Below are 23,893 nucleotides of genomic sequence, written 5' to 3'. Positions count from 1 at the left end.
GTAGAACACACAGCACAAAGCAATTTAGGGCAATTTGTGAATTTTTTGCAAGGCACTTTGATAACTGTCTCTGGTCCAACTTGTGAATGTGAGGTGGTAGAGCTAGTGCTGATGAAGGCTTAAAAATAACTGCTTTGATATGTCCTTTTTTCCCCCCCTCTAGTTAACTGAAAAACATTTTTATAACAGATGATATCTTTGAACTGCAGCATGTTTTACTGTCAAACACATCAAACTGTGCCATTTAGTTAGTTCTGAAGGAGACACAACTAATTTAAGAAAATGCTTTAATATTACAAAAACCACACAACTTTATGTCGCTTTTGTATTCTTATCTTTGTATTTATGGTTTAAAGATGACAGCAATACTTTATTCTAATTTTATGACAGTTTGATGACTGTTCTGCTAATCCTGCTGAATTTGTGATGTGTTGCTTTGCTCTGTTTCTGCAGGGAAGGTATGGATACAGATAAAGATGACCAACATGGAAGGTACTGGTGATACAGTCACTGAAATGTTAGTTCCACAGTACTGGCACAGGATCCTGTCTGTGGATTCCTGTTCTCAGTGTCACTGTGGTCATGTGTCCCAAATTATTTCTTTGCTGGGATAAAGGCATGAGATTGTCGAGCAAAGTAAAACAGACAAGCAAAAAAAACCCACCAAACCCCAAACTTTGAGACCCAGTATTATAAATGTTGTTCTTTCTCTAGAAAGGTTAGATACATATTCAGATTCTAACCAACTGATTTTAATGAGGATCAGTAGTTATGTAAGATGCATTAAAAGAACTGGGTTGAGTGATTCCAGCGTTGTAACTTTGTGATGTTGTTTCTCAACAGATTGGAGTATGCAGACCAACAAGGCAGAATAAAAAATGCAAGGTAATGCTCTAAACAAGTATATTAGAAAGAATTATCTCTTGCTTTTTGCCACATATGAATTATTTTCATGTGTTTCTTCTCCTGAAAATATTTTTGTTCTAACTTTGACCTTCCCTTATTTTTCCATATCTCTGCTCTGCTAACATATTCCATTAGGTTTGCATATAGTTTTGTGAAAATAGTAATTTGGTAGGTAACTTGGGTTTAGTCACTTCATTGGTATTGAAATTGAAGCCAGTATGTTTCTGATAATGTTACATTCTTCATCTTGCTTTTTTCAGACTCAACAGTGGGTTGTACCAGTGTTAACAGTGACTCTTATTGTGGGAAAATATAACCCAAAAATTAAATTGTTTACTGTTTATAATTAATTTTCCTGATTAGGAAGAGTTTGGTTCGGAGGTATCTCAAATACTTAAAATAAAAAGCTATAGGATGAGTAGAAGACTTGTATTGCCACAGCAAAAAATAGTTGTAAATACTTAGTACGTTCATGTAGTACAGTGATTACAAATGCTTGATGGAAATGGAACATAGAATAGAATTAGGTTGGAAAGGCCTTTAAGATCATGGAGTCCAACTATGCTAAGTCCCACTGAACCATGTCCCCAAGTGCCACATCTGCATGTCCAGAGACAGTGACTCAAACACTGCCCTGGGCATCCTATTCTAGTGCTTGACAACCCTTTTGGTGAATCATTTTTTCCTAATACCCAATCTAAGGCTGTTTTATTCAATATTTACATACACTGGAATTTGCTTATCTGTGACCTTTTGGGTGCCAGTCATGTTTCAGTGTCATGTGCTAAGGATAAAAGTGGTGCACAGCAGCAGAAGCCTCTGGAGAATTTTGCAGTTTCATGGATTGTTTCAGCTCTGAGGATTGAGTGTACTGTTATATGTGGCCAAAGTTATATGTGTTTTCTGTTAAATTAGAACCATGTGCTGCAGCCTTGCCTCTTGCTTATGTTATTATTACCCAAATCATGGACATAAAATGTCTGAAGAATTCTGTATGTGGACGTCCTTTTCACAAGGACAAGAGAGTAACAATGATCAGAAGGAGGTTACTTCTGTGGTTTTGTCATGCTGGATTTGGGCATTTTTTTAATATGCCTTATTTTCTCACACTTTTCTCTTTTCCTTCACCACCTTCCTCGCTCAGGGAGGCTCACAGTCAGATTGAGAAGAGGCGCAGAGATAAAATGAACAGTTTCATAGACGAGCTGGCCTCGCTGGTCCCAACGTGCAACGCGATGTCTCGGAAGCTGGACAAGCTCACCGTGCTGAGAATGGCTGTGCAGCACATGAAAACACTACGTGGTGAGTTGGCTGGGGCTGGAGGAGGAGGATCCAGAATGGGATTTCCCCAAAGCCGTGCTTTTCCTCTCCTTTTCTTGCCCTTTTGCCAAAGTGGAGCAAGTCGGTACATTTTGGGAGGACGTCTCCCCTTTTCTTAGCATTTGACGGTGGGTGTTCATTTATAACTTACTAGTTCCCGGTCAGAGAAAAAGTCCCCCGGGTAGATGGAGCTCGTTAGCCCTGTAAGGCCATCCATCTAAGAGAAGGTCACTCTAAACAAACCTACGTCCTGAGGACCTCACTGCCACCGTCCAAGCTTGCTCGGCCCCGGCAGATGAACCTCAGGATTAAAGGGTGGGCTCAGCTCAGCGCACACTGTGTCTCACCTAAAAAAATCCACTGCGCAGGCTCGAAGGGTAAAGACCCTTCCCAAATCTTCGTTCGCGAAGACTGGCCATACACATAAGTTCATGGTCCAATAAATAACCTGATCTGACTGGGAAAATTTGGGATGAGGAAAGAATAGTTTTCCATCGTCTGACCTAGTGATCCTTGTCACCAGGTCCCACAACACCAAGGCAGCTGAGGAAGGTGAGGAGAGGGAACAAAGGGCTTAACAACTGGCAGTGCACAGTTGATTCTAAGCAGGCAATGTGCAAACCTGGTCAGATAGAGAGGCTGGATTTTAGGTGTAAGCAATATTCCTCCAGGACTCCTAAGGTTTTGTGTTCATACCTTTAGCTCTGTGTGAAAGAGTTGGAGAGCACTTTGAAAATGCAGTTTTAGTCTTCAGAATTCTAGTCTTCTGAAACCAGTTTCCACTGCAAGCACCTGAAAGGGAAACACGCAGGTTTGGAAGAGTTGGGGGTGCTGCAAATCTCTGTGTGTCCTAAAGCTTCATATCAGAGTGAGTCAGTGCTTGGGCACAATTGGTGATGATGTTGAAAGCTTAAGCCTTCAGGAAATACGTCGCTGAGAAAAGATATGGATGCAGCTAATCTAAAAAAAAAAGAGCCACTGTTCTCATTTTTAGGAGAGCTAATGTCTTCCATCTTTATCCTGATGTTTTTGAAAGGTTTAACTTTTCTGCCACTGTCATTTAATTAGGTTAATACTTCATAACACTTCAGTGGTTACTGATTTGACTCTCTTTTGCCTTTAGGAAGGGAATAGAATGAAAAGAATTACTCTTCAATAAATAGCTGCCTCATTTGTTGCCAATTGTGGGGTTTTGGCATTGTGAGATGATGTCATTGTAATGCTGTTTTTGTCTTTGATGTGGAATGAGAGAACTGATTTGTAAGTTCCCAAGTGACAGTTTGTTTACATGAGCTTGTCATGTTTTACTAAGTTATAAGGAGAAAAAATAGTTTGAATGTTTTTATTCTTTAATCTCTTATTTTTAATTTCTGAGGCTAGGCAATAAATCAAGGACAGGATTTGGGTTAAAAAATATGTCAAGGAATACTTTTGTATCTCAGAAGGCATTTAATTTGCATTACTAGATAATGCAGTATTTGTGTTATAGCAAAAAAACTTCATCCTCTTTTAAGTTAATACCAACAGAGCTTACGTTGATAGTAAAATAAAACCAAAAAGTAATTTTCATTTTACAGAACATCTGCAATGAACAACAGTCTAAAAAGGAGCCAAAGGAAAAGTGCTCATTAAAATGTGTGTTGTTAAGTTGGTGGTAAGGGAATTGTTTTTGTTTTCTTTAGGTGCTACAAACCCATATACAGAAGCAAACTATAAGCCTGCTTTTCTATCAGATGATGAATTAAAACATCTTATTCTCAGGGTATGTTTCAACTTTTAATTAAGAGATATTAATGGCTGTGAATATGACTCTCCCAAAGCACAACACCAGTATTTTAATGCCTTGTGTCTCAGCTTAAAAATGCTTTGATTATGGAGGATAATTAAAAAAATCTGCTGACTGCTTCATAGAGCCAATGAGTTTAACGATGACTGACATTTCTTAATTTAAGCAGAAAGATTAAAGAGGGAGATTTGAAGAAACTGATATTTTGATGGTAACCATCAGAATCTTCAGTTATTTCATGAAACGAACCAAAATTATATAAATTGTGTTCCTGCAGACTTTCTGCCACGGGCTCCTGTGCCATGATTTTCAGTGTACAGTGATAGAAGGAACACCCTTTTTTGAGGTCACTGATGTAACATGACTTAGTGTGTTTGGCTGCTTGCTGTAAACTTGGCTTACAGAGGATATCTCACTTGTCAGTGGCTGAGCTCTTCCTGTAGCTTGTGTAACTGATGGAGCACTGCAGTGGCCAGATCAGCATGTGCAGAATTAATTTCTACAACACTGTGTCTCCAAGGCTGTAAAACTGGGGCCTGTTCCTGCGTGCTTGTGTGTGAGACTGAAAAAGAGTACTTTGGAAATGGGAATCAGCTGCCTACAGGCACAGAAATAAATATCCAGGTTATGTGTGGCTTCTAAAAGAGGAACTACGGAGTAAATACAGTTTAAATAATATTTTAATTTGAAGGCATTATTAAACATAATCATAATATTATTGGGCAAGACATGAGTTCTTTCTTCTCCTAGAAGTTATTTTACATCCTGGGCACGATGCCCAGAATGATGCCAAAAATGTTTGCAGATGCAAAAAAAAACCTATTGTAATTTCACATTTTGCCTGTTGACTCAGTTATCTCTAAATGTTAAGACAGCTCTCCTAGTGTAGAAATTCTACTCTATACATAGCGTTTTTAAAGGTTATAATGTTGCAATGAGGAAGTGTAACTTAATATTTGACTTTTTTTTTTTTTTTTAATTAGGCAGCAGATGGATTTCTTTTTGTTGTGGGCTGTGACAGAGGAAAGATACTGTTTGTTTCAGAGTCCGTTTTCAAGATCCTCAACTATAGCCAGGTATTCTTTTCCTGTTTAAGTAATGTTAGGTCTTAAAAGGTTTGAGAGCTTTTTTTATGGTTATGCTTTTGTATGGGAGGCAGGTTTGTGAATAGTCTGCCTTGAAAGCTGAGTGTTGTTGCAAAGAGAGAGCTTTTCCCTGCCATGTCATTAGAGACGATTGTTTCTGGTTTCCATTCAAACTGAGGAGGTGAAAGGGAACTAACTTTAATTCCCTGATTGATGCATTCTGATCAGGGATTTACCCTCAGGCTTGCAAAAGCATTATGTAATAAGCAAATACTGAAAAATCAGTCTGGGGTTCTTCCAATTGCTTCACGTGGATTTTTTGACTTAGTTTTCTTTCTGTCTGCTCTGGTTTTGCTTCCATCCTTACTGGTGGAAACTGGGAAGCAATTATACCAAAGGCAGGTTTTTAATATATGCTCAATGTAAGGCTTAACTTGGACCATATATTGTGTAAATCATCTTCTTCATTCTTTCTGTCATCTGCACTCCTTACCAAATTTAAAACCTGTATTAGCTTCAGAAGTTTTCCTTAGCCAGCCCTTAGTCAGGTATGTACTAAATACCTATTCATAGGTAAATATTGAAGAAGAATATCTGCAACTATAATTTTTTTTTTCCTTCAGATGTGCGGTGTATAAAGTGAGACTGAGGAGAAATTTGGTGGTGGTGGATTGAACATGCCAGTTCTGCAAAACTCTTGCTAAAAATGATGACATAAATTGCTCTGTCATGTAGTCATAATGTAGATATACAGAGAAAACATACCTTCCATTAAATCATAGAATAGTTTGATTTAGAAGGGATCCCTTAAAGGTCATCCAGTCCCACCCCCCTGCAATGAGGCTGGATCTTGGATGTTTGGTGTTCCTTGGTTAGACATGTATGTAAAAGGACTGTTCATACTGGATGCTAAAATTGAGAAAATATACTGGACCATTATTTTACTTTTTGACTGAATATTCAATTTCTACAGAATGATTTGATTGGTCAAAGTTTATTTGATTATCTCCATCCTAAAGACATTGCCAAAGTGAAGGAGCAGCTCTCTTCTTCTGACACTGCACCACGGGAAAGGCTCATAGATGCAAAAAGTAAGTGTTTACCACCTTTTGAGAGTGTGTCACATATCCAGATTCACTGCTTCTGAGTATTTGCCTCATGTCAAAAGTGTGGGGGTGTGTGGCTGCTGTCTGGATTGGCTCATGCCAAGGAAGTTTTAGCTGAAAGACAGGAAGAAACAAGAAAAGTAAAAAGAAGTTAAGTATGAAGCAGATACCTGAATGTAGAAGCTGTTGGGTTTGGCACGCCCTGCTCTATAGATGCATTGCTTGAACTGCCTTCACCTGTAAGGTATCCTCTCTTTTTCCAGGCATCAAAGGTTTAACTTTTTCCACTAAAACATGTGAACCATTACTTCTAACCCATCATTCTCAATTTTCAGAATACACTCAGTATTATTTTGGTAATCCTTAGCTGTCAGCCAAGAGGATTCATTTTAGTTATCTGTTTATTGATTACTTGTGACCGCTTCCATCAATGACCCAACCTTTCTTTTAGAAAGTTTTTAACCTCGTGCTTGGAATCATTTCCTACCATGTCTCTTAGCTCTATTCCACTCTGGTATTTTAAAGTAACTCAGTATCTCTGCTGCTTTTGAGGTGAGTGGGTGTTTAAATCCCTCTCATGACAGGAGTCCGCGTTGCTTAAGTAGAAGGTGGTATCTTAAAACTGCAGATTTCCAGGTCATTAAGTCTCATGCTTGCCAGGAGCAGAAATCTCTAGGATCTCATCTCACAGAAGCCACCAGCTCAACTTCACAAACTGAAGCTGAGAGAGATCATTCCAGGGCAGGGAGGCTGGAGGCTTCAGCAGAATCAACTCAAGTTTTTTCTGGCTCCTGGTTTTATCGGTTGTCAGGCACGTATATATATTTTTTTTGTGTGCCTCTGACAAAGTTAGGGCAAAAATAAATACTATGAATTACAGTCTTCCCATCTGCTATGATAGACTGATTGGTAGGATTTCAAGAAGTCATATTGGTGAGGAGTACTAGTATATATGTGCGTGTTTATTTTTGTGTTGGCACGAGTGACTCAGGCACAGCTTGTACTCTCACCACGGAACAGTAGTTTAGAGTGCATATGGTGCGGGGCAGTTTGACCTCCTAGAGGTCACCTCACTCGATTCTGATTTTTAAGGGAGCCACACTTTCCACTAAAACACTGGAACTGTTGTCTTCCTACTTGTGTCAAAAGCCTACAGGGCCCGAGAAGTTTTAGTACTCTATTATAGCAGTTTGATTATCCATATCCCCATGCAGAAATGGATGGAGTGGGTAGCAGGCTGTGGAAAAGTTGCTGTGTGATTAAAATCCTCCATGAGCTCTTGGAGCACTGCTCCTGGAGCTCCAGCTGCATCACTGGCCTTGCTGATCCCTGTGCTCCTGATGCATCCCAGGTGTCTTCCTGAAGCCCTCTTTGTGCCAGCACTCGCTGTTGGCTCCCAGAGTGATGTTCTGGTTGTTCCTCCAATCACTTTCCACAGAAAAGAATGTAAGAATCTCCTGCAAGAATGTGATAAAAGTCAGGGGTTATTGTTAGGGCATGTCCATATGCAGTTATTTCTGCAAGGCTAGAGAAACTTCTTAAACATAAGTGTAGGTCTTGGGGATTTGCAGTCCCCGTGTAGGTCCCTGCTACCTTTTTTCCTCCTTCCATCAGAACAGTGAAAAAATCTGAAACACACCAGTTGAGATGGACTTGGAATGGCACTGGGGCTCTTCTGCTCTGTACATGTACATTTGCTCTCTGGGTGGGTGTTCTGATAGAAGAGTGCAGTCCAAAGGGTCAGGGTCCTGTTGAGTGGCTGTGTACGGAACACTTCTCTGGTTACAGGGAAATGAACTCTCTTTACTTCTAATCAGTTGATTATTGTTCAGAGAAATCACAACATTTATTACAGGACTTGTATGGATTTGTACAACCTCTTGCTAATCTGTGCACTTAGAACCCCGTGTTCTCCAGCTTTGTGTGTCAGTGTTCTCACAGAAGAAAATGTAACCAGAGATTGTCACGTTGAAAGGGTCAGTTGAGTCCTGCACAGTCGCTTAAGTGCAAATCTCAAAAATAGGACTTGTGCTCCCGAAGAAGGATTTAAAGGGACTTCCGTGTGGTTGGGCTGTGTGGTGTAACCACGTGTGTGGTTGACTTTCCCCTGACAAAGACCCTCCCTCACTCCCTGTTTGCTGCAGCCGGACTCCCGGTCAAAACCGACATCACACCCGGGCCGTCGCGGCTGTGCTCGGGAGCAAGAAGGTCCTTCTTCTGCAGGATGAAGTGCAATAGGCCTTCAGTGAAAGTAGAAGACAAGGATTTCCCTTCAACCTGTTCAAAGAAGAAAGGTAACTATTACGCATTTTATTACCAAGTGTTTCTTATTAAGATTCTGAACTGTGTCTAGATCTGTTACTTACCCCCCTTGCCACCGCCCCAGTGTCTCTTACACGCTGTATTAGCATATAAAGACAAATTCTCTGGTGTCCCTGCCCATGGCACAGGGGGTTGGAACTGGATGATCTTTAATTTCTCTTCCAACCCAAACCATTCTGTGATTCTCCACTCTGCTTTCTTGGAGTTTTTGCAGACAGGTTGTGCCAGCAGTTCTGGGATGGTTGTTGCACCTCCTTCAGGCATCGACCATCTCGCCAGTGTCTCCAGCAAAGGGGAGCTGTTCCTTCTTCTATTTCTGTGCTCCATATTTGACAAGTGATATTTGGATGGGTATCCAATTTAAAAAACAGTTTATTCTGAGTTCATCTGCAGGTTTGGTACATTCTGACTACTGGAAACATGGCATTTCTCCACTAGGAATATCTGGTCATAACTTTACCAGTGTTGGTAATATCTATTATTCTAGACATGTTGGAATATATATTTAGCCCAAATTTGACACTTTCTTCTCTGAGTACTTTGGATAATACATCTGATGTTAGTTAAAGTGGAAAGACAAACAGCTAGAGAACAGAAGGCAATTTTGGTGCATTGTCTCTGGCTGTGGCAGCTGCCCCAAGTACTTCCTGCGAGGTTCAAACACAGCTTCAGCCTTGGATCCTGCTTTTGTGCTAATCCCCAAGGAAGCCAGTTTGTGCAGTTAGACATAAGCCTTTTACCTCCCTATGAAAGTCACCCTCCTTGCAGTTTTCAGGCCTGCTCAGTGCTGAGGGATAGGAATTCCCCTTTTTGATACTGACTGTGTTCCTGGCCATTGTGAATCTTCATCCTCACCCCTGTGTACAGCTGTCCCCAGTACACCCCAAACAGGGAATGTTCTGCCAAACATATTGTTCCTGGGTTTTGTAGGAGTTGAGAGGCCTCTTATTTATTAATCTACTAATTTCCTCAAACAATCCTTTAGATTATTTCCATCCTTGGCTGAAATAATACAATGTGATGCAATTTCTGCTCCAAGATTATCAAAAACAACCTTGGTCTGAGCTATTTTGTGTTTCAGCATAAACAAGGCTTTTGCCAAGATAAATTGTTTATTGGATTATCTCAGATTAGCTTCATTAAAGCAGGAGTGCAGGAAAATCCCCTGGAATCCCAGAATCATTAAAGTTGGAAGAGATCTCCAAGATCTAGTCCAAGCTTTGGCCAAAGACCACTGTGTCAACTAAACCATGGCACTAAGAGCCAAGTTGAGTCATTTCTTGAACACCTCCAGAGGTGGTGACTCAACCACCTCCCTGGGCAGCCTGTTCCAATGTCTGACAACTCTTTTGGTGAAGCAATTCCTCCTGATGTCCAGCCCGAACCTCCCCTGGTGCAGCTTGAGGCCATTTCCCCTCATCCTGTCACTGGTTGCCTGGGAGAGGAGGCCAAACCCCACCTCACCACAGCCTCCTTTCAGGGAGTTGTGAAGAGTGACAAGGTCACCCCTGAGCCCCCTCTTCTCCAGGCTGAACACCCCCAGCTCCCTCAGCCCCACCTTAGTGAACAGTATCCCAAATTTCCTGGGTCAGAGAGGAGATGCATTCTTAGCAGAACTGAGCTGAAGTTCTCCAAAGCTGTACCCATGACCTAACTGCTTTTTTGGGTTTTGTTGGTTTGTTTTTTGTTTTGTTTTGGTTTTTTTTTCTCTCTCTCTCTCTTTTCACAGCAGACCGCAAAAGCTTTTGCACTATTCACAGCACAGGATATTTAAAAAGCTGGCCTCCAACAAAGATGGGACTGGATGAGGACAACGAGCCCGATAACGAGGGCTGTAATTTGAGCTGCCTTGTTGCCATTGGGAGGCTCCATCCCCATGTGGTGCCACAGCCGGTGAACGGCGAGATCCGGGTGAAACCTACGGAATACGTGTCCCGACACGCCATAGATGGGAAATTCGTTTTTGTAGATCAGAGGTGAGGAGACTTGGAGCAACTTCCACGATAAGTCACTGCCCAACACTGCCTCACTCACAGCTTTACTTACAGCACTGTCAGTGCTGTTGAAAAAAACAACAAATTACTCTCCTTTTCAGCTTTTTGCCAGATCCTGGCTGCAAGTCGTTTTGAGTTTTGAGACAGAGCTTAAAGCTATTACTATGCATGTATTCAGTATTACTGATGAAATTAAAAAAACCCAAAACCTTCCAAAAATATTACCTACTAGGCGGAATAATCCCAGGATCATTTCTGCCAATTTGTTAATGGGGATATGTATATGTGTAATCCTCAGAAGAACGTGTTTTGAAACTGGACCCTAATTATTACCTCTTCGTTATTTGAAACCTTTTGCAAACACAATTAAGTTATTGCACAGATTGCATTAGGCTTTGATAGCATGGACATTTATTTAACTGTTTCCTTGGGCACATTCAGCTGAATTCATACTTCTCTGTGTGTTCTTTTGTGTTTCTAAGAAGGAAAGCTTTTCCTAAGGTTTATTTCTTGGAAAAGGCTTGAGAACTTGTGCCAGTGTGGTATCTGCTTTCAAACATCCATGTATTATCTGAAAGGTTAATTCCCTTGCAGAAGAAACAGCTTGACTCTTCTGAAGTAGCAAACACACATGACCTGAGTCTTCCTTCAAAATAACTGGCATTACCAAGGGAAAAATGTGAAGGGAAAAGAGGTTGAAGGATGTTAATGGAGAGGTTACACTGGGTTGATTGGAGAGGGCTGGGTTGGTTCTCTTCCTTGTCAAGAGGGATTGAGAATGCCCAGATGAGGCTGTTTCAGGTTGCCTGTGGTTTTGACTCAGTTGCTTGTAGCGTAGAAAATCCCAGACTCCAAACTCTGGCAGATCTGCCTACTGGAATTGGTTTGGGGGGGGGGGTGTCAGCTGATTTTTTTTTTTGGTGGACTTTGAGAGGAAATAAAGCTGATAGTCATGAGAGGAAGTGCAGTAAGGAGAATCTTTTTTTTTTTTTTTTTTGATGTTATCTCTCTGGGTTGGGGTGGTTGGGTTTTGTGGGTTTTGGTTGTGGTTTTTTTTGGTCTTTTAGTTTTTTAATTTGATAGAAAGCCTTTTAAAAATACCAGGTCTCGAGTGTTTAGAGCTGATGCTCACTCTGGGAGCTTTGGGAGCATTCTTAACCTTTCTGTCATGCCAAAGGATGGTAGCTTGTGAACGAGTTTTGTTTTCAAAAAATCAGACACATTCCCCTGACGGATAGTTTTGAAGTATTTCTGAAATAATGAGACTCAGAAAATGTCAACCCATTGGATTTAAACACATATGCTCTTATTTGTTTTCCAGCTGTTGTTTGCAGTCCTTGGAATGTGTATGCTACTTCAAAGGACTCTTTGAAAGGGAGTTTTTTTTAGAAGAAGGCCTCATCTCTAGGCCTAAATTTGTCATCCTATGATCCCTCCTTCCACTGGAGAATATTTAGGCATCTGTGAAAGTTTAAAACAATTTATTTCCATGTCAGGTTTTTTTTGTTCGTATAGACTTGCCCTGTTCCTCTGTCATTTGTCCAAGGGAATTCAGGAAAGAAACACTTCTTAAACTCCCTGTGACCCTAACTTTTTGTCCTTATGGATTGTCCCTGGAGAAGCACTGCTATGGATTAGCTACCAACTACCACAGCCAGGGAACTGTTCAACAGTTCGCTGTCGAAATGGCAGCTGCATTGAAGAGTTTTAAAGAGAATCATCTTCCTTCTTATTTATTAATTATTTTGAAGTTATCTGGATGGTGAATTTGGAAGTAAAATTAAGTTTATTATCTATGTGATGCAGATGGCATCACATACAGCTTCAGAATTCAGAGCTGCCTTCTTAAGCCGGAGAAGTGAGCTCAGGAAAAAAGTAAATAAATAGAGGATGAAATTCAAGAAGGACATAAACAGTTTTCTTCCTTGCATAGTAGAACATGGTCAGATATTGAATTCACTAAGTCTGTTGAGATCTGCTGTGATTTGGTGCCTCTTCTCCTTTCCAAAACACCTGTTTATCCTGCTGTGGAAAGGTTTGACAAGTTGGTTGCTGGTGCCCATCTGTGTCAGGTGTCTCATCACTGCAGTGCTGTTAAAAGGCTTGGTTACTAAAGCTCTTGGAAAAATACTGGAATAAGGTTGACCTGCTTCCTAGCTCTTCCACTTTAAAGCAAGACTCTGTGTTTTGCTGCTTTGTGGTTCTCCACCCACTCTGAGATAATTCATCAAAGCAGCCTTGAAGCTGTTGGCAGTTTGAGTGTCCTAGGATAAGGCTCACCAGACAAAAGCCAGTTTGAATACTTGTAATGTTTCCTTCTCCAAGGCTGAAGTCTCAGAGCTCCCTGAAGGAGAACTTGGGGTGTAAGGCACCTGATTACTGCTGAATGCTCTTGGTGTGTCTGGGAACAGGCAAAATGCCCTGCATTTAAATACTATGGATTTTGTGCTTCAGGGTTTTTTCCTTCTGTTCTTATTCATAGTTATTAATATGTACTAATTTCTACATTTTATATTATTTAATTTGGACTTTTTGGAGGTTGCAGAAGAGGTGATTATCTGTCTAGGTTAGTTCCTTATTGCCTTTCATATTTAATTTGCATTGGATTGTGACTCTTATTCTAGTTTTTTCAAAGAACTGTCATTTCTCCTTCAGTAATTGTCTTCTAAGAAAGGTACAAAATCCAAGTTCACTTCAGTTCAGTAGTAGTAGTTTGTTCTCTGTTCTTCTAGAGAGGGTCTCACTCTGGAATCATTCAGCTGTGTTACTTTCTGTTCTGATGCCCTTGAGCAGGTTCACGGGGGCTCCTGCAGATTTGATTCTCGCCGTGTTCTCTGCCTTCTGCGTTAAATGGTGCATGATTTGAGGTCTGCCTGGATGGCTTGCCCTGCTTTGTTCCCTTCTCAGCTGTTTCTTCCTGCACCAGGAAGTTTTAGAATGATTTCCCTGGGTGGGGGCTGTGCTCTGTGCACCACGGTGGCAGCAATGTCCTGTCTCTCCTCAGATGCCCTCCAAATCCCTTCAGCATTGCACAGATTGCTGTTGTACAGTGTCTGCTGGGGGCAAGTGTGCACGACCCTAATGTATGGGGGGACAGCAATTCCCACTGCTCCCCCCAGCTGTTATTTTTCCTGTTGGTCTTCTGGGCTAGATGAGTTATTCTGGGGAAGTTGTTGCAGCTCCTAAACCATTAACAACTCAAGGAATAACTCTGCTTTAGCACACAGGTCTCTGGGGTGTTCAGCATGTGCTGCAGCTGCTTCCTTGTGGGAATGACCCTTCCACAGTGTTGGGCTGTGGTTCAGCTCATTGTCACTCACCTGCACTGTTGCTTTGCCTGTTCCTCTTGAACTTAGTTTCAAGCTTGGGTTCCCAAGTTCATGCACAAACTCTTCCTGGTTTCTTGAGATGTCCTCCAGCCTCGCCAGCAGCTCCTAATTGAGAGTCTCTTTGAGAGTCAGACCAAGAATCCAGGTCTTTCCCATGTTGTGGATTGCAGGTTTATATTGTCCTAAAGCTTCCTGATGAGGAGGAAAATGAGTTGTCTCTGTGGCTGATGTTTCTGATGAAACAAAAAGGTGGTTTATTTGCTGTGTGCTGCTGTCTGATTTCAGAGACACAGAGTGGGTCTCAGTGCTTATCCAGGAAAATCCTGTTTGTTCACCTTTCTGGTTTGTGGATGTGGGTGCAGAGTTTGGTGGAGCCTTGTTTTGTCCCACTCTTAAGGCTTGTGGCTTGAGGGGAGAAAATGCTCCTGAAACACGTGTTGTGCAGTAATTTGGGATCTGTGCAGCAGCACCACAGGTATGCAAAGGAGCACAGCAGTTCTTCAAACCTTTGAAGCCTGTTTTTCAATGGCATTTTATGCAGAAAGCTGTGTATTATCTTGTGGCTGCTACAAGGCAGCTTTTTTCAGGTTTAAATTCTCAAAATTACACTGTTATCTTCAAAGGCATTTAGAAAACCTCGGATCCCCTCTGGTGGTGGTAAGGTCAGACATAATACCTGAGGGCTGCTGGTATTATATATGCTTTTTTAATTACCTGAGAATTAAAAATAGTGTTCTTAAGGAATTTTTGAACCTTCTAAGCTGAAAATTCCTTTCCGCGTTACTTGGGCCTTACCCAGCTCCAGTGTGGAGCTTTAGTAATCTGTGACTAATACTTCAACTTGAAACCATTTATTTATTTTTTCTTTTTTCTCTTTGTTTTCTTCCACTCCCTCCCTTCCCCAGGGCAACAGCCATTCTGGCATACTTACCCCAGGAACTTCTAGGTACTTCGTGTTATGAATATTTTCATCAAGATGATATAGCACACCTTGCAGAATGTCATAGACAAGGTATGATTATTAATAACTCAGTAATCTTGTTAAAAATATTGGGGCATATTGTGTGTTTTAAGTGGTGTGTTAAGAAACCCAAACAAACTCCAAAAGATTTGGGGTTTGCTGTTTGCAGATGCTTTAGTCAAGAACACTGGATGTGCCTAACACTGTGATTATCCTGCACTTGCATGGATTTGTAGTGGATGTCTGAGGTTCAGGATGGCTAAGGGGGGCTGACTGCACAGGAACAGCATTTTTCTTCAGGGGTGAAGGGAGGAATTAACCGAGTTTTCCCTGAAAAGAGCTCTGCTGTGGGGTCATGGTGCCCGTTTGACACAAAGTTGCTTTCTGCCCCTCTTCAGTTTTGCAGACGAGAGAAAAAATTACGACCAACTGCTACAAGTTTAAAATAAAAGATGGCTCTTTTATTACGTTGAGGAGTCGCTGGTTCAGTTTCATGAACCCTTGGACCAAAGAAGTAGAATACATTGTCTCAACAAACACAGTCGTTTCGTAAGTATTTTCCTTTTGGCATTATGACTGGGTTTTTTTTTTAATCACTGGTAGGGTTTTTTACCTGTTGGGTTTTCTATCACTGATCCTTCTGATTCTTGCAACCCACAGCACCACTGTACTGGAGAGCGGGGACGCAGCCTTTCCACAGCTCGCGGCGTCTCCACACAGCATGGACAGTGTGCTCCAGGCTGGAGAAGGTAACTCCTGTGCTCAGGAAATTATTGGCAGCCTTGGGAGCAGCTCATCCTGCGTGCACAAATTTGCTGCACTGAGAATTTTGTTAATATCCCGAGGAAAAATTAGTTTTAGGGAAAAAGGTGCTAATGCAGTTCTTGCCCTGTTGAACATAAATGTCAGCTTTGGGTATGAGCTGGTCAAGAGAAGTGAATCAGGGAAAAGAAGTATAAACAGAGCTGGAGGAGGAAAGTTTGCCTTCATGGATGGTGCCATCTGCACATGACCCAGGAGTGACATCAAGGTCTGTGGTCAGTGCACACAGCTCCTCAGAATCTTAAACACAGTCTGGACCTTAAACACAGTCTGGACCTTAAACACAGTCTGGCCATTTGGCTTATTGTCCCTCACCTGCCCTTGGTTTGGCTTTTTGTCACTATATGAGCACTGACCCCTGGTCGTCATCACAGGCTGGTTACGAGTGGTGCAGATCACCAAACCATCTCATCACAGGGGGTGCAGCCCAATGCAGAGCAGAGCCTGGTTTAATGAAGTGCCTGAAGCAGGGTGGAAGTGAGGCAGGATAGAAGGATGCAGTGACAGCCCATGGATGGAAGATCCCCATGAAACGTGGTGATAAGACTGAGATTCTTTGCAAAGAGTAGGGAACTGTTGCTTTTGGAGATCCTGTTCACGAAATACTACATCTATCAGCTGTGGGTGTTGCACATGTCTGGAACTACTCTTTAAGTTGTACACAGCACACCCAGAGCAGTGCAAGCCTTGATTAAAGCTGGGCTTTTCAGTGATCTCTGCTCTGAACAGAGGGATTCAGAGGGTGACTCTGGAGCAGGAAGGGTGGCAGAGCCCAGGACAGTGACAGTGGTAGGAAGGGAAGGTGCCGTGTGGGACTGGTGGTTGATAACTGAAGGTACAGGAACTGCAGCTGTGGGGTCTGGGCCTTCTGAGGTTGGAAACCAAACTGTTCTTAGTAGGATAAGCTTATTCTTTTCACAGTTACAGCCTTTGAAAAGAAACCAGATGTGTAGTATAATCATACTGACAGTTCTTGTCCTCAGAAAAGAAGTTTTTAATTGAGTGAAGTTTAATTTCAAGTGGTTCTGGCTCTGCTAAGGATTTATGACCTTTCCAGGTGAACCTTCTCACCTCCTGCTGGGTCTGAACCATAGATACTGAGGGTTGCTGTTGTTAAATATGCATTTCTAAAAGCCAGCAATTATCCATTATGGATAAGCAATGCTGAGGCCTTTCTTGCCCTTTCAGTGTGATCTTTTCTTTACCTTGGAGAATATTGGGCTCCTTCCTGACAACCCCCTCAAGTGCCCTGCAAGTGTCAGATCACATTAAAGGAACAGCTTCCAACTGTTCAGACCTCACTTTTCCCTCCATCCTTAGATTCTTGCAGGGGGTTTGTTTGTGGTCATCAGGTACCTCGGGCTTGTCCCCTATTGAATGGAACATGCACCAGCAAGTTCTTCCCAGGAAGCACAGAACAAACATGTTTGGAGAAGAGCCTGTTTGGGCACAGAACAGAGCAGGTCTGACAAGCCATTCTGTACCAGCTCTGGACCAGGTGCTTGAAACAAGCAGATCCTGAAAGAGCTGGGATGTGTTGTATCCCTGCTGGCACAGAGGGATGTCTGAGAGACACAGCTCAGTGCAAGCCAGAGCTTTTCATACACTTGAAGGCACACACCAGCTGGTGGAATAGGAAATAAATACAATTCAGAGGGTCCTGAAGCTGGTCAAAGACTAAATATAAACGCTTTCTTTGGAGAAGGTTTTTGTGCTTCTATCTGACCTTTACTTATCTACTCATTTCAGGTGGCCCAAAAAGGACCCACCCTACTGTGCCTGGAATTCCAGGTGGAACAAGAGCAGGAGCAGGTAAAATAGGGAGGATGATTGCTGAAGAAATCATGGAGATTCACAGGTGAGAGTCAGAGGAAAATCATTGTTTGTTTCATTATTGCTCTTAAAGAGGAAATATTCTTCTTTAAGAGGAAATAAAGGAAGTCTTTCTTCAGGCTGAGTAAGGAATGATACAATTGTATTTCATAGACAGCTACAGATACTTATTCAGCGTGACTTGAGGCAGTCAAAGCCTGTAGTGAAAGTGTGAAAAAGTTACAGCCTTCCAGCTTCCTACTGCAGAAAAACAGTGCTGGAACTTTTTTGTAATGGTGATGATTATCTGTTTACCAGAAACAGTAGTTAAAAAGAACAGCTAACTAGAAATAAATCCTTTCCAGACTGTTCTTCTTCCAGGCAACTTGAGGCTGTGAGTGGCACAACCTCCAAATGCCAAAGCTGATGACCACCTGCCAGAAAAGCAATGTTTGTTTTTGGGTGATCCACTCCCTCAGATGCTTCTGGAGCTGTTGGATGCGCACATTCAGCTTGCACAGTTCCCCCCTGGAGCTCTTGGAGCAAGGACACTGTGCTGGAGGCAGCCCAGCCTTCCCAGGCTGTGGGGCTGGTTTAAACACGGGGTCTTGCAGCCCCCTCCAGTGAGGGACTGTGGGAATGCAGAGCTGTTAGTCCTGTCTCTCACCTGTGTGAGCAGCTGCTTTCAGTGGGTACCACTTAATTTCTGTTGGCTAGCAACCCCTGTTCTTCACGAATTTTCTCTTGGGAATTGTTCCCTTTCCTATGACAGTGGTCTCACCCAGCAGATGTTTAGTGGCAGCAATTTAACCAGACTGGGCTGCAATTCAGGAAAACATTCAGTCTGTTTCCCACAGTTTTGTTCCTGCTGCAGGCAGGAGACTACCAGGGAACAACAGACCTATCCATGAGGCTTCCTTCCTGTCTGTAAGAATAGGAAGAAGGAGAAAAGAAAAAAATTAAAAAGCCACATCAGGGCTGAACCAGTACTTGGAGGTGAAACCATCCCTTTGAGTAGCTGTAAAACACCTCATTAGCCCCAGCAGTGCAGTAGTGCAGTTTACCCCCCATGTTTGCATTTCAGTTCAGATCCTGGGTTAGTTCCAGTCCTTTTTCAGCAGCTGTTACTATTTTCCAAAGCTGCCTTCTGTTCAGCTTTCCCAGGGGAACTCTGCCAAGGGTAAGATTCCCATTTCCATTGCTTTCCTCTGTAACTCCTCCTCCTCCCTTTAGTCTAGAGATTGTTGGTTCTACAGTCAATACATTATACATTATTAAAGATGTTTGATCAAGCTATGGAAAATTGAAGTAAAAAATGCTGCTTTGAGCAGTTAAAAAAAAAAAGAATTGTATCAAGTGTCCAGTGTACTTCTGTAGCAGTGGCTGATGGAAGGAGTCTGGGTCACTGTGATTGAGGCAGCTGGACTTCTTAGCTGGGGTGTATTGAAGTAAAACACACACACACACACAAAATTAGGCTTTCCTCAGCACCCAGGACCTTTTCCTTCTGACTCTCTGTGGAGGCTGTACAGGAACAAAAACAGAGGGGAGGAAGTAAAGCCTGCAGACCGAGCTGGATTTACACAGGACTGTTTACCTGGCTGCAAATCAAAACGTTGCTACTGCTGCTGGTCTGAGCAACGCTGAAAAAGGGGAGGCAATTACAAAAATAAAATTCATGCTTTTAGCACCTTGTGGCACCTGATACTGAAGTCAGCATTTGAAACTTCCAAGTCTCTGGCATCAGTAGCTGGTAAATCCATGCCCTATTTTATCCATATTTTAGGATAAGAGGATCATCACCTTCCAGCTGTGGCTCCAGTCCCCTGAACATCACCAGCACCCCACCACCCGACACCTCCTCCCCGGGAGGCAAGAAGGTAAGGACAAGCTTTACCAAGTCTTGTGGCAGCAGTGACAAGCGATGTGGGGTCGTGCTGATGTGGAACAGCTGATTTGAACAACTCCTGGCTGCTTGGCTGGAAAAGTCTGACCCAGTCGAAGTATTCCGGTGGCCAAAACCCCTTTGCAGAGAGCAGTAGAACCCAAACATCAGCAGGTTTTGAAATCCACCTGTTCCTTAGATTGGTTTTTTTTTAGCAGAGCTGCAAAGGGACAGCTCTGCTCATCTCTCCCAGCTTCCAAAAACCCTTCAACACCCCGTGCTGGTGAGCACTGGAAGTGCTGTTGCTGGAGCACTGGCTGTGCTCGGATGAATCACGCCGGTGTTACAAAATATGACAATTAAATGCTTTGCTGGGCACTCAGAGTTTATTTTTAAATCGACACCGTGCACCCTGCCTTGCTCTAAGATTGCTTGAGGAGCACTTAGGTACCATTACCAGCACTTAACCACCTGAACACTTGTCCTGGCTGCTTTCAGTCGTCTGCAAATTGCTGTTTATGGTAGTTATATCCAAGAAGAGCACTTATTCAAATCTTTATACACTGTCTCAGATTCAATTAACCTTTTTTCCCCAGAAATTATGATGACTGTACATAAGAATTGCTTGTACTGAAGCATACAGCTGACAGTAAATATTTCTGTCTATTCCTGGCTCTGTTCTTGAAATAAAACTTGAAGTTGTGACAAACAGAGTTATAATTCTGGTAATAGTTATCCTTGCTCCTCCTGCCCTAAAATATTCAACATGTACATATAGTAGGGGCTGCTGGAATGGAACAAAGGAAAACACAGGTTGGGTGTTTCTGACATCTGCTCCATGGGCCTGGTACAGAGGAAAGCAGCTCCTAGTTTACAACTAGTCTGATTAAGTAACTTTTAGTTGGTGATGTTTGGGGTTTTTTTAGGAAGTCCATCCACCCTGCATTAAAAATACCAATATGGGACAATTTGAGACTTACTGCAACATTTCATGTTGGTTTATAGCTTCTGGTTTTTTTCTTTCAAGATCTTGAATGGTGGCACTCCAGACATTTCTTCAGCTGGATTGCTGTCTGGGCAAATCCAGGATAATTCTGGTTACCCCTATTCCGACAACTCCTCCATCCTCGGTAAGTGAAGTCACTCGGTAACACACCTCAGTAGCAGCTGAACACACACAGACACTGTAACAACATGGTTGGTTTGAGCAGCAACCTACCCCTACCACCTGCAGGCTGCAGCTGAGGCATAAAGCCCATAACCAACCACTCTGCTTGCTAAGGAGGCTCCTGGCAGCCCAACTTCATATTGGAATTTCTTTTAGACAATACGTGGAAGCCTCTTTTCTCTTGCTGAATCAGTGTGAATTAGCTCAGTTCCCTGCCTCCTTTTTGTGAATGCTTTCAAACAACCGAAGAGGGATGTTGATCTAGTCTTGTATTTGAAGTCTTGCACGTAGGGTTGTCCCTCTCAGGCACACTGGTCACTTCTGAGGAGTGACACCCACTAACAGCGCTGTCCCCGACCCTGCGGCACCCCGGGTGTCACGCAGGTCGCTGTTCCTCAAACAGGAACGCTCAGATGTTCCACCCCAGGTCACGGGGTGAGTGCCCATAGCAGTGAAGTGACCAAACCGAGCCCCCTGCCTGTGCTTGCCCCCCCAGGGGAGAACTCCCACATCGGCATCGACATGATCGACAACGACCAGGGCTCGAGCAGCCCCAGCAACGACGAGGCGGCCATGGCCGTGATCATGAGCCTGCTGGAGGCCGACGCGGGGCTGGGCGGCCCCGTGGACTTCAGTGACCTGCCCTGGCCCTTGTAAATGATGCCCCCAGACACCCAAATATCAAAGTGCATTTACTGGTGGAGTTCTACAGTCTGTGAAACTCGTGGGACTGAGGAGCTTTTATGTACGGATTTCATAAAAGCCGTGTCAGAATGCAACTCATCCTTACCATGTGTAACTTCAGACAAAGTGGAATAACCTGCTACAGTGTTCTGTGTTGATTTGGTTAGCTGTGTATAGCTTGCAATACTTGTATATTTTGGATTCTGTTGTTTGAAATTTTTTTTTTTTTTTAAATCACTGTGCAACTCACTGGCATCAGTGGTAGCTTTTATATGCAAATGACCATTTCAGATGTATGGTGTGTTTTTACACTGCAAAACAGTCCCCATGTGGATATTTCTTATACTAATTGTACCATAAAGCTGTTTATTCTTTCTTGTAAGAATCCTTTACTATAAATATTGTTAAAGTGTAATGTATTAGACAGTTAAATATTTTTAAAATAAATGTTTCCCTTGTTCTAAGACGGAGCATTTACTTTGATAAATAAATTTGATAAAACCCTGCTGAAGGTGCATGCTAGAAGCACTTGGTATTCATCATTTCTTTAGCTTTGGGGGAAAAGGGAGGAAAAACAAGGCCTTTCCTACACTTACACAACAATAAGTTTCTAGAGAAGCTATTATTATTATTTACTGCTATCTTGGAGTTTATACTAAGAAAAGCACAACAGGAGAACAGGTTGAGATGACAGGCTGATGTTACCAGATTCTTGTTTTTCACTTAGTATTAACTATCCTCCCCTTAGGAAAGAAAAGCAACTGCTCTAAAAATACATAATTCACAGATAATTCGAGCCCATTAAAATAATGGAAACTTTATTTGCATGAAAAACTTGTTTACAATCATTAATAAATGAAGAATGAACCATTTGCATTTTCCTATTTCATGACACTTATGAAAAATGTATTAAATAAATATTTGTGAACAGCTTAAGGTAAGGCAAAATTTAAGATAAAGCCCCTATCCGTTGTTCACAATTTTTGAACATGGCTCACGCTGCAAACAAGTGAAAAAATTCACTAAAGAACTTTGAGTTTAACAAGATGTTATGTGGGTCATTGAATCACGTCCTCAATCCAAGAACCCAGTAGTAGTTTTGTGCTCAACCATATACAGTAACTTTAAAAGGGTCAACCTATTCAGAGCAAAACTATGTACAGTTTTGATAGAAGCACTTTGTTAGTATTGTGCAATACATTTATAAAAAATGGCTTCAAATTCCACTTCTCAACCATTTGTAAAGTGCTACTATCAATTCCACCTCTGCATTCCAACCCCTGTGTCACAACGCTGACGCATCCCCTGGGCCTGGAGGGGCTTCAGAGTGAGGACAGTCCAGCAGACAAATCACCAACGTCACAAACCTACTGGTAAACACATACACATGTAACTGGAACCCAGGTGTTTGATCTGTACTCTTCCAAAAACAACCCTCTGGTCTTTCCAAAGGTCCGTACTGCAATACCCTAAACACCGTTAACACAATGGAAAAAAACTGGAATTGCAGTGTGGTATGACTTGAGTACAGAGTCACTTGAAGGAGCATGCTTTTGTTTTAGTAAGAGTCCAGATCAGAGCGGTGGGTTCTGTCCCTCGGGATCCATCTCACTGTTATTGGGAGGAGGATGGATGGGCAGGATATCCAGCTCGTCTACCTGGGGGGTGGGGTGCATGACCACGAGCTGGTCCTGGGGGATATCCGCTGCTGCCGCCGCCAGATTGGTGATGGACTTGCTTTTCACACACTGGAAGTCGACGTGCCGGCTCTTCCCTTCCTCCTTCTCCCACGACATCCGAATAAACGGCCTCTGCACGTAGTTGTAAATCACCTCCGGCCTCCCGCCCGGCCGCTTCTTCACCTTCTCCTTGTACGTGGGGTAACCTGAGAGACACAGCACAGTCACCACTGCCCTGCCCAGAGCCCAGCCCAACACTGCCTGTGCTGTGGGGCTCGGGGTTTCTTCCACAAGAAGAAATGTGTGTGGAAGCACAGCAAGGCTGAGCAGCTGCCACCATCCACATCCTGAATGGAAACAGATGCCATCGTGTTGTTCTTCATGTCCCCTGTGCAAGCAGGACATGGAGTCAGGAGCTGAACTGACAACCAAAGTGTAAGGAAAGGCCACAGTACTGTCAATAATTAGTACAGTGCCACCACAGAGATATAATAATTAATATATTGCCACCCAGACCTCACAGACAAAGCCACAGCTCCTTCTCTGAGCCACTGTCAGCAGCCACTGTCTCTACAACACTGACGGGAGAGCAGCAATGAGATCTCACAGTGTCACTCTGATCTCCGGTTTAAGTTTCCAGGTGGAATCCCAGCACATTCCTCCCATCTCCCCAAAGGGTGAAAATACATGGGTTTAGATGAATTGTGAATTCTGGTTATGCTGCATTCCTGTCATCTGTCCCCTCTGCCCCAGGAATAATGTTCATTTTACATATTGTTACAGGGCACCAGCATTACAGTTTGGTCAAACAGTTGTTCTTTGTCTAAACCAAGAAATGCCAGCAGAAATAATCTGGTATTAGCCAGCATTACAGACAGAGCCAGTTCTTGTTCAGCTGAAGGGCATGTCAGCCTGAAGGCTCCCACCTTGCTCAGCTGAAATTACTTATTTTAGAGCTCACAACCAGTTAAAAGCATTTGCTTTTGGCTGGCAAATTACAAACGTAACTATGACAACGTGGTGAGTGAAGGAGA

General features: G+C 42.7%; 2 protein-coding genes across 15 annotated transcripts in view; one reads left to right on the top strand and one right to left on the bottom strand.

Annotated features, from left to right (window-relative positions):
* Positions 1-21,705, top strand: part of ARNTL (aryl hydrocarbon receptor nuclear translocator like) — a 51,093-nt gene extending 29,388 nt beyond the window's left edge. For 2 of the 8 annotated variants that reach the window (XM_032692333.1, XM_032692331.1), the window contains 15 exons: positions 454-492; positions 844-885; positions 2,051-2,208; positions 3,909-3,988; positions 4,996-5,088; positions 6,071-6,188; positions 8,348-8,497; positions 10,258-10,501; positions 14,754-14,860; positions 15,208-15,358; positions 15,470-15,558; positions 17,381-17,489; positions 19,230-19,323; positions 20,356-20,458; positions 20,993-21,705. In XM_032692333.1, coding sequence (XP_032548224.1) covers positions 454-492; positions 844-885; positions 2,051-2,208; positions 3,909-3,988; positions 4,996-5,088; positions 6,071-6,188; positions 8,348-8,497; positions 10,258-10,501; positions 14,754-14,860; positions 15,208-15,358; positions 15,470-15,558; positions 17,381-17,489; positions 19,230-19,323; positions 20,356-20,458; positions 20,993-21,153 — 1,738 coding nt within the window. In that variant the 3' untranslated portion in view covers positions 21,154-21,705. Of the gene's footprint in view, positions 1-453; positions 493-843; positions 886-2,050; positions 2,209-3,908; positions 3,989-4,995; positions 5,089-6,070; positions 6,189-8,347; positions 8,498-10,254; positions 10,502-14,753; positions 14,861-15,207; positions 15,359-15,469; positions 15,559-17,380; positions 17,490-19,229; positions 19,324-20,355; positions 20,459-20,992 lie in introns of all 8 variants that reach the window. The other 6 variants (XM_032692332.1, XM_032692327.1, XM_032692329.1 and 3 more) reach the window with 4 other exon arrangements.
* A 266-nt stretch (positions 21,706-21,971) lies between these two features.
* The window catches only part of BTBD10 (BTB domain containing 10), a 28,081-nt gene continuing 26,159 nt past the window's right edge, over positions 21,972-23,893 (bottom strand). For all 7 annotated transcript variants that reach the window (XM_032692339.1, XM_032692338.1, XM_032692343.1 and 4 more), the window contains one exon: positions 21,972-23,065. In XM_032692339.1, coding sequence (XP_032548230.1) covers positions 22,755-23,065 — 311 coding nt within the window. In that variant the 3' untranslated portion in view covers positions 21,972-22,754. The remainder of the gene's footprint in view (positions 23,066-23,893) is intronic.

This window comes from Chiroxiphia lanceolata, chromosome 6 (genome assembly GCF_009829145.1).
Source record: "Chiroxiphia lanceolata isolate bChiLan1 chromosome 6, bChiLan1.pri, whole genome shotgun sequence".
NCBI classification, from domain to species: Eukaryota; Metazoa; Chordata; class Aves; order Passeriformes; family Pipridae; genus Chiroxiphia; species Chiroxiphia lanceolata.
Note: the sequence above shows the minus strand (reverse complement) of the source record. Positions and strands in the feature narration are given on the sequence as shown.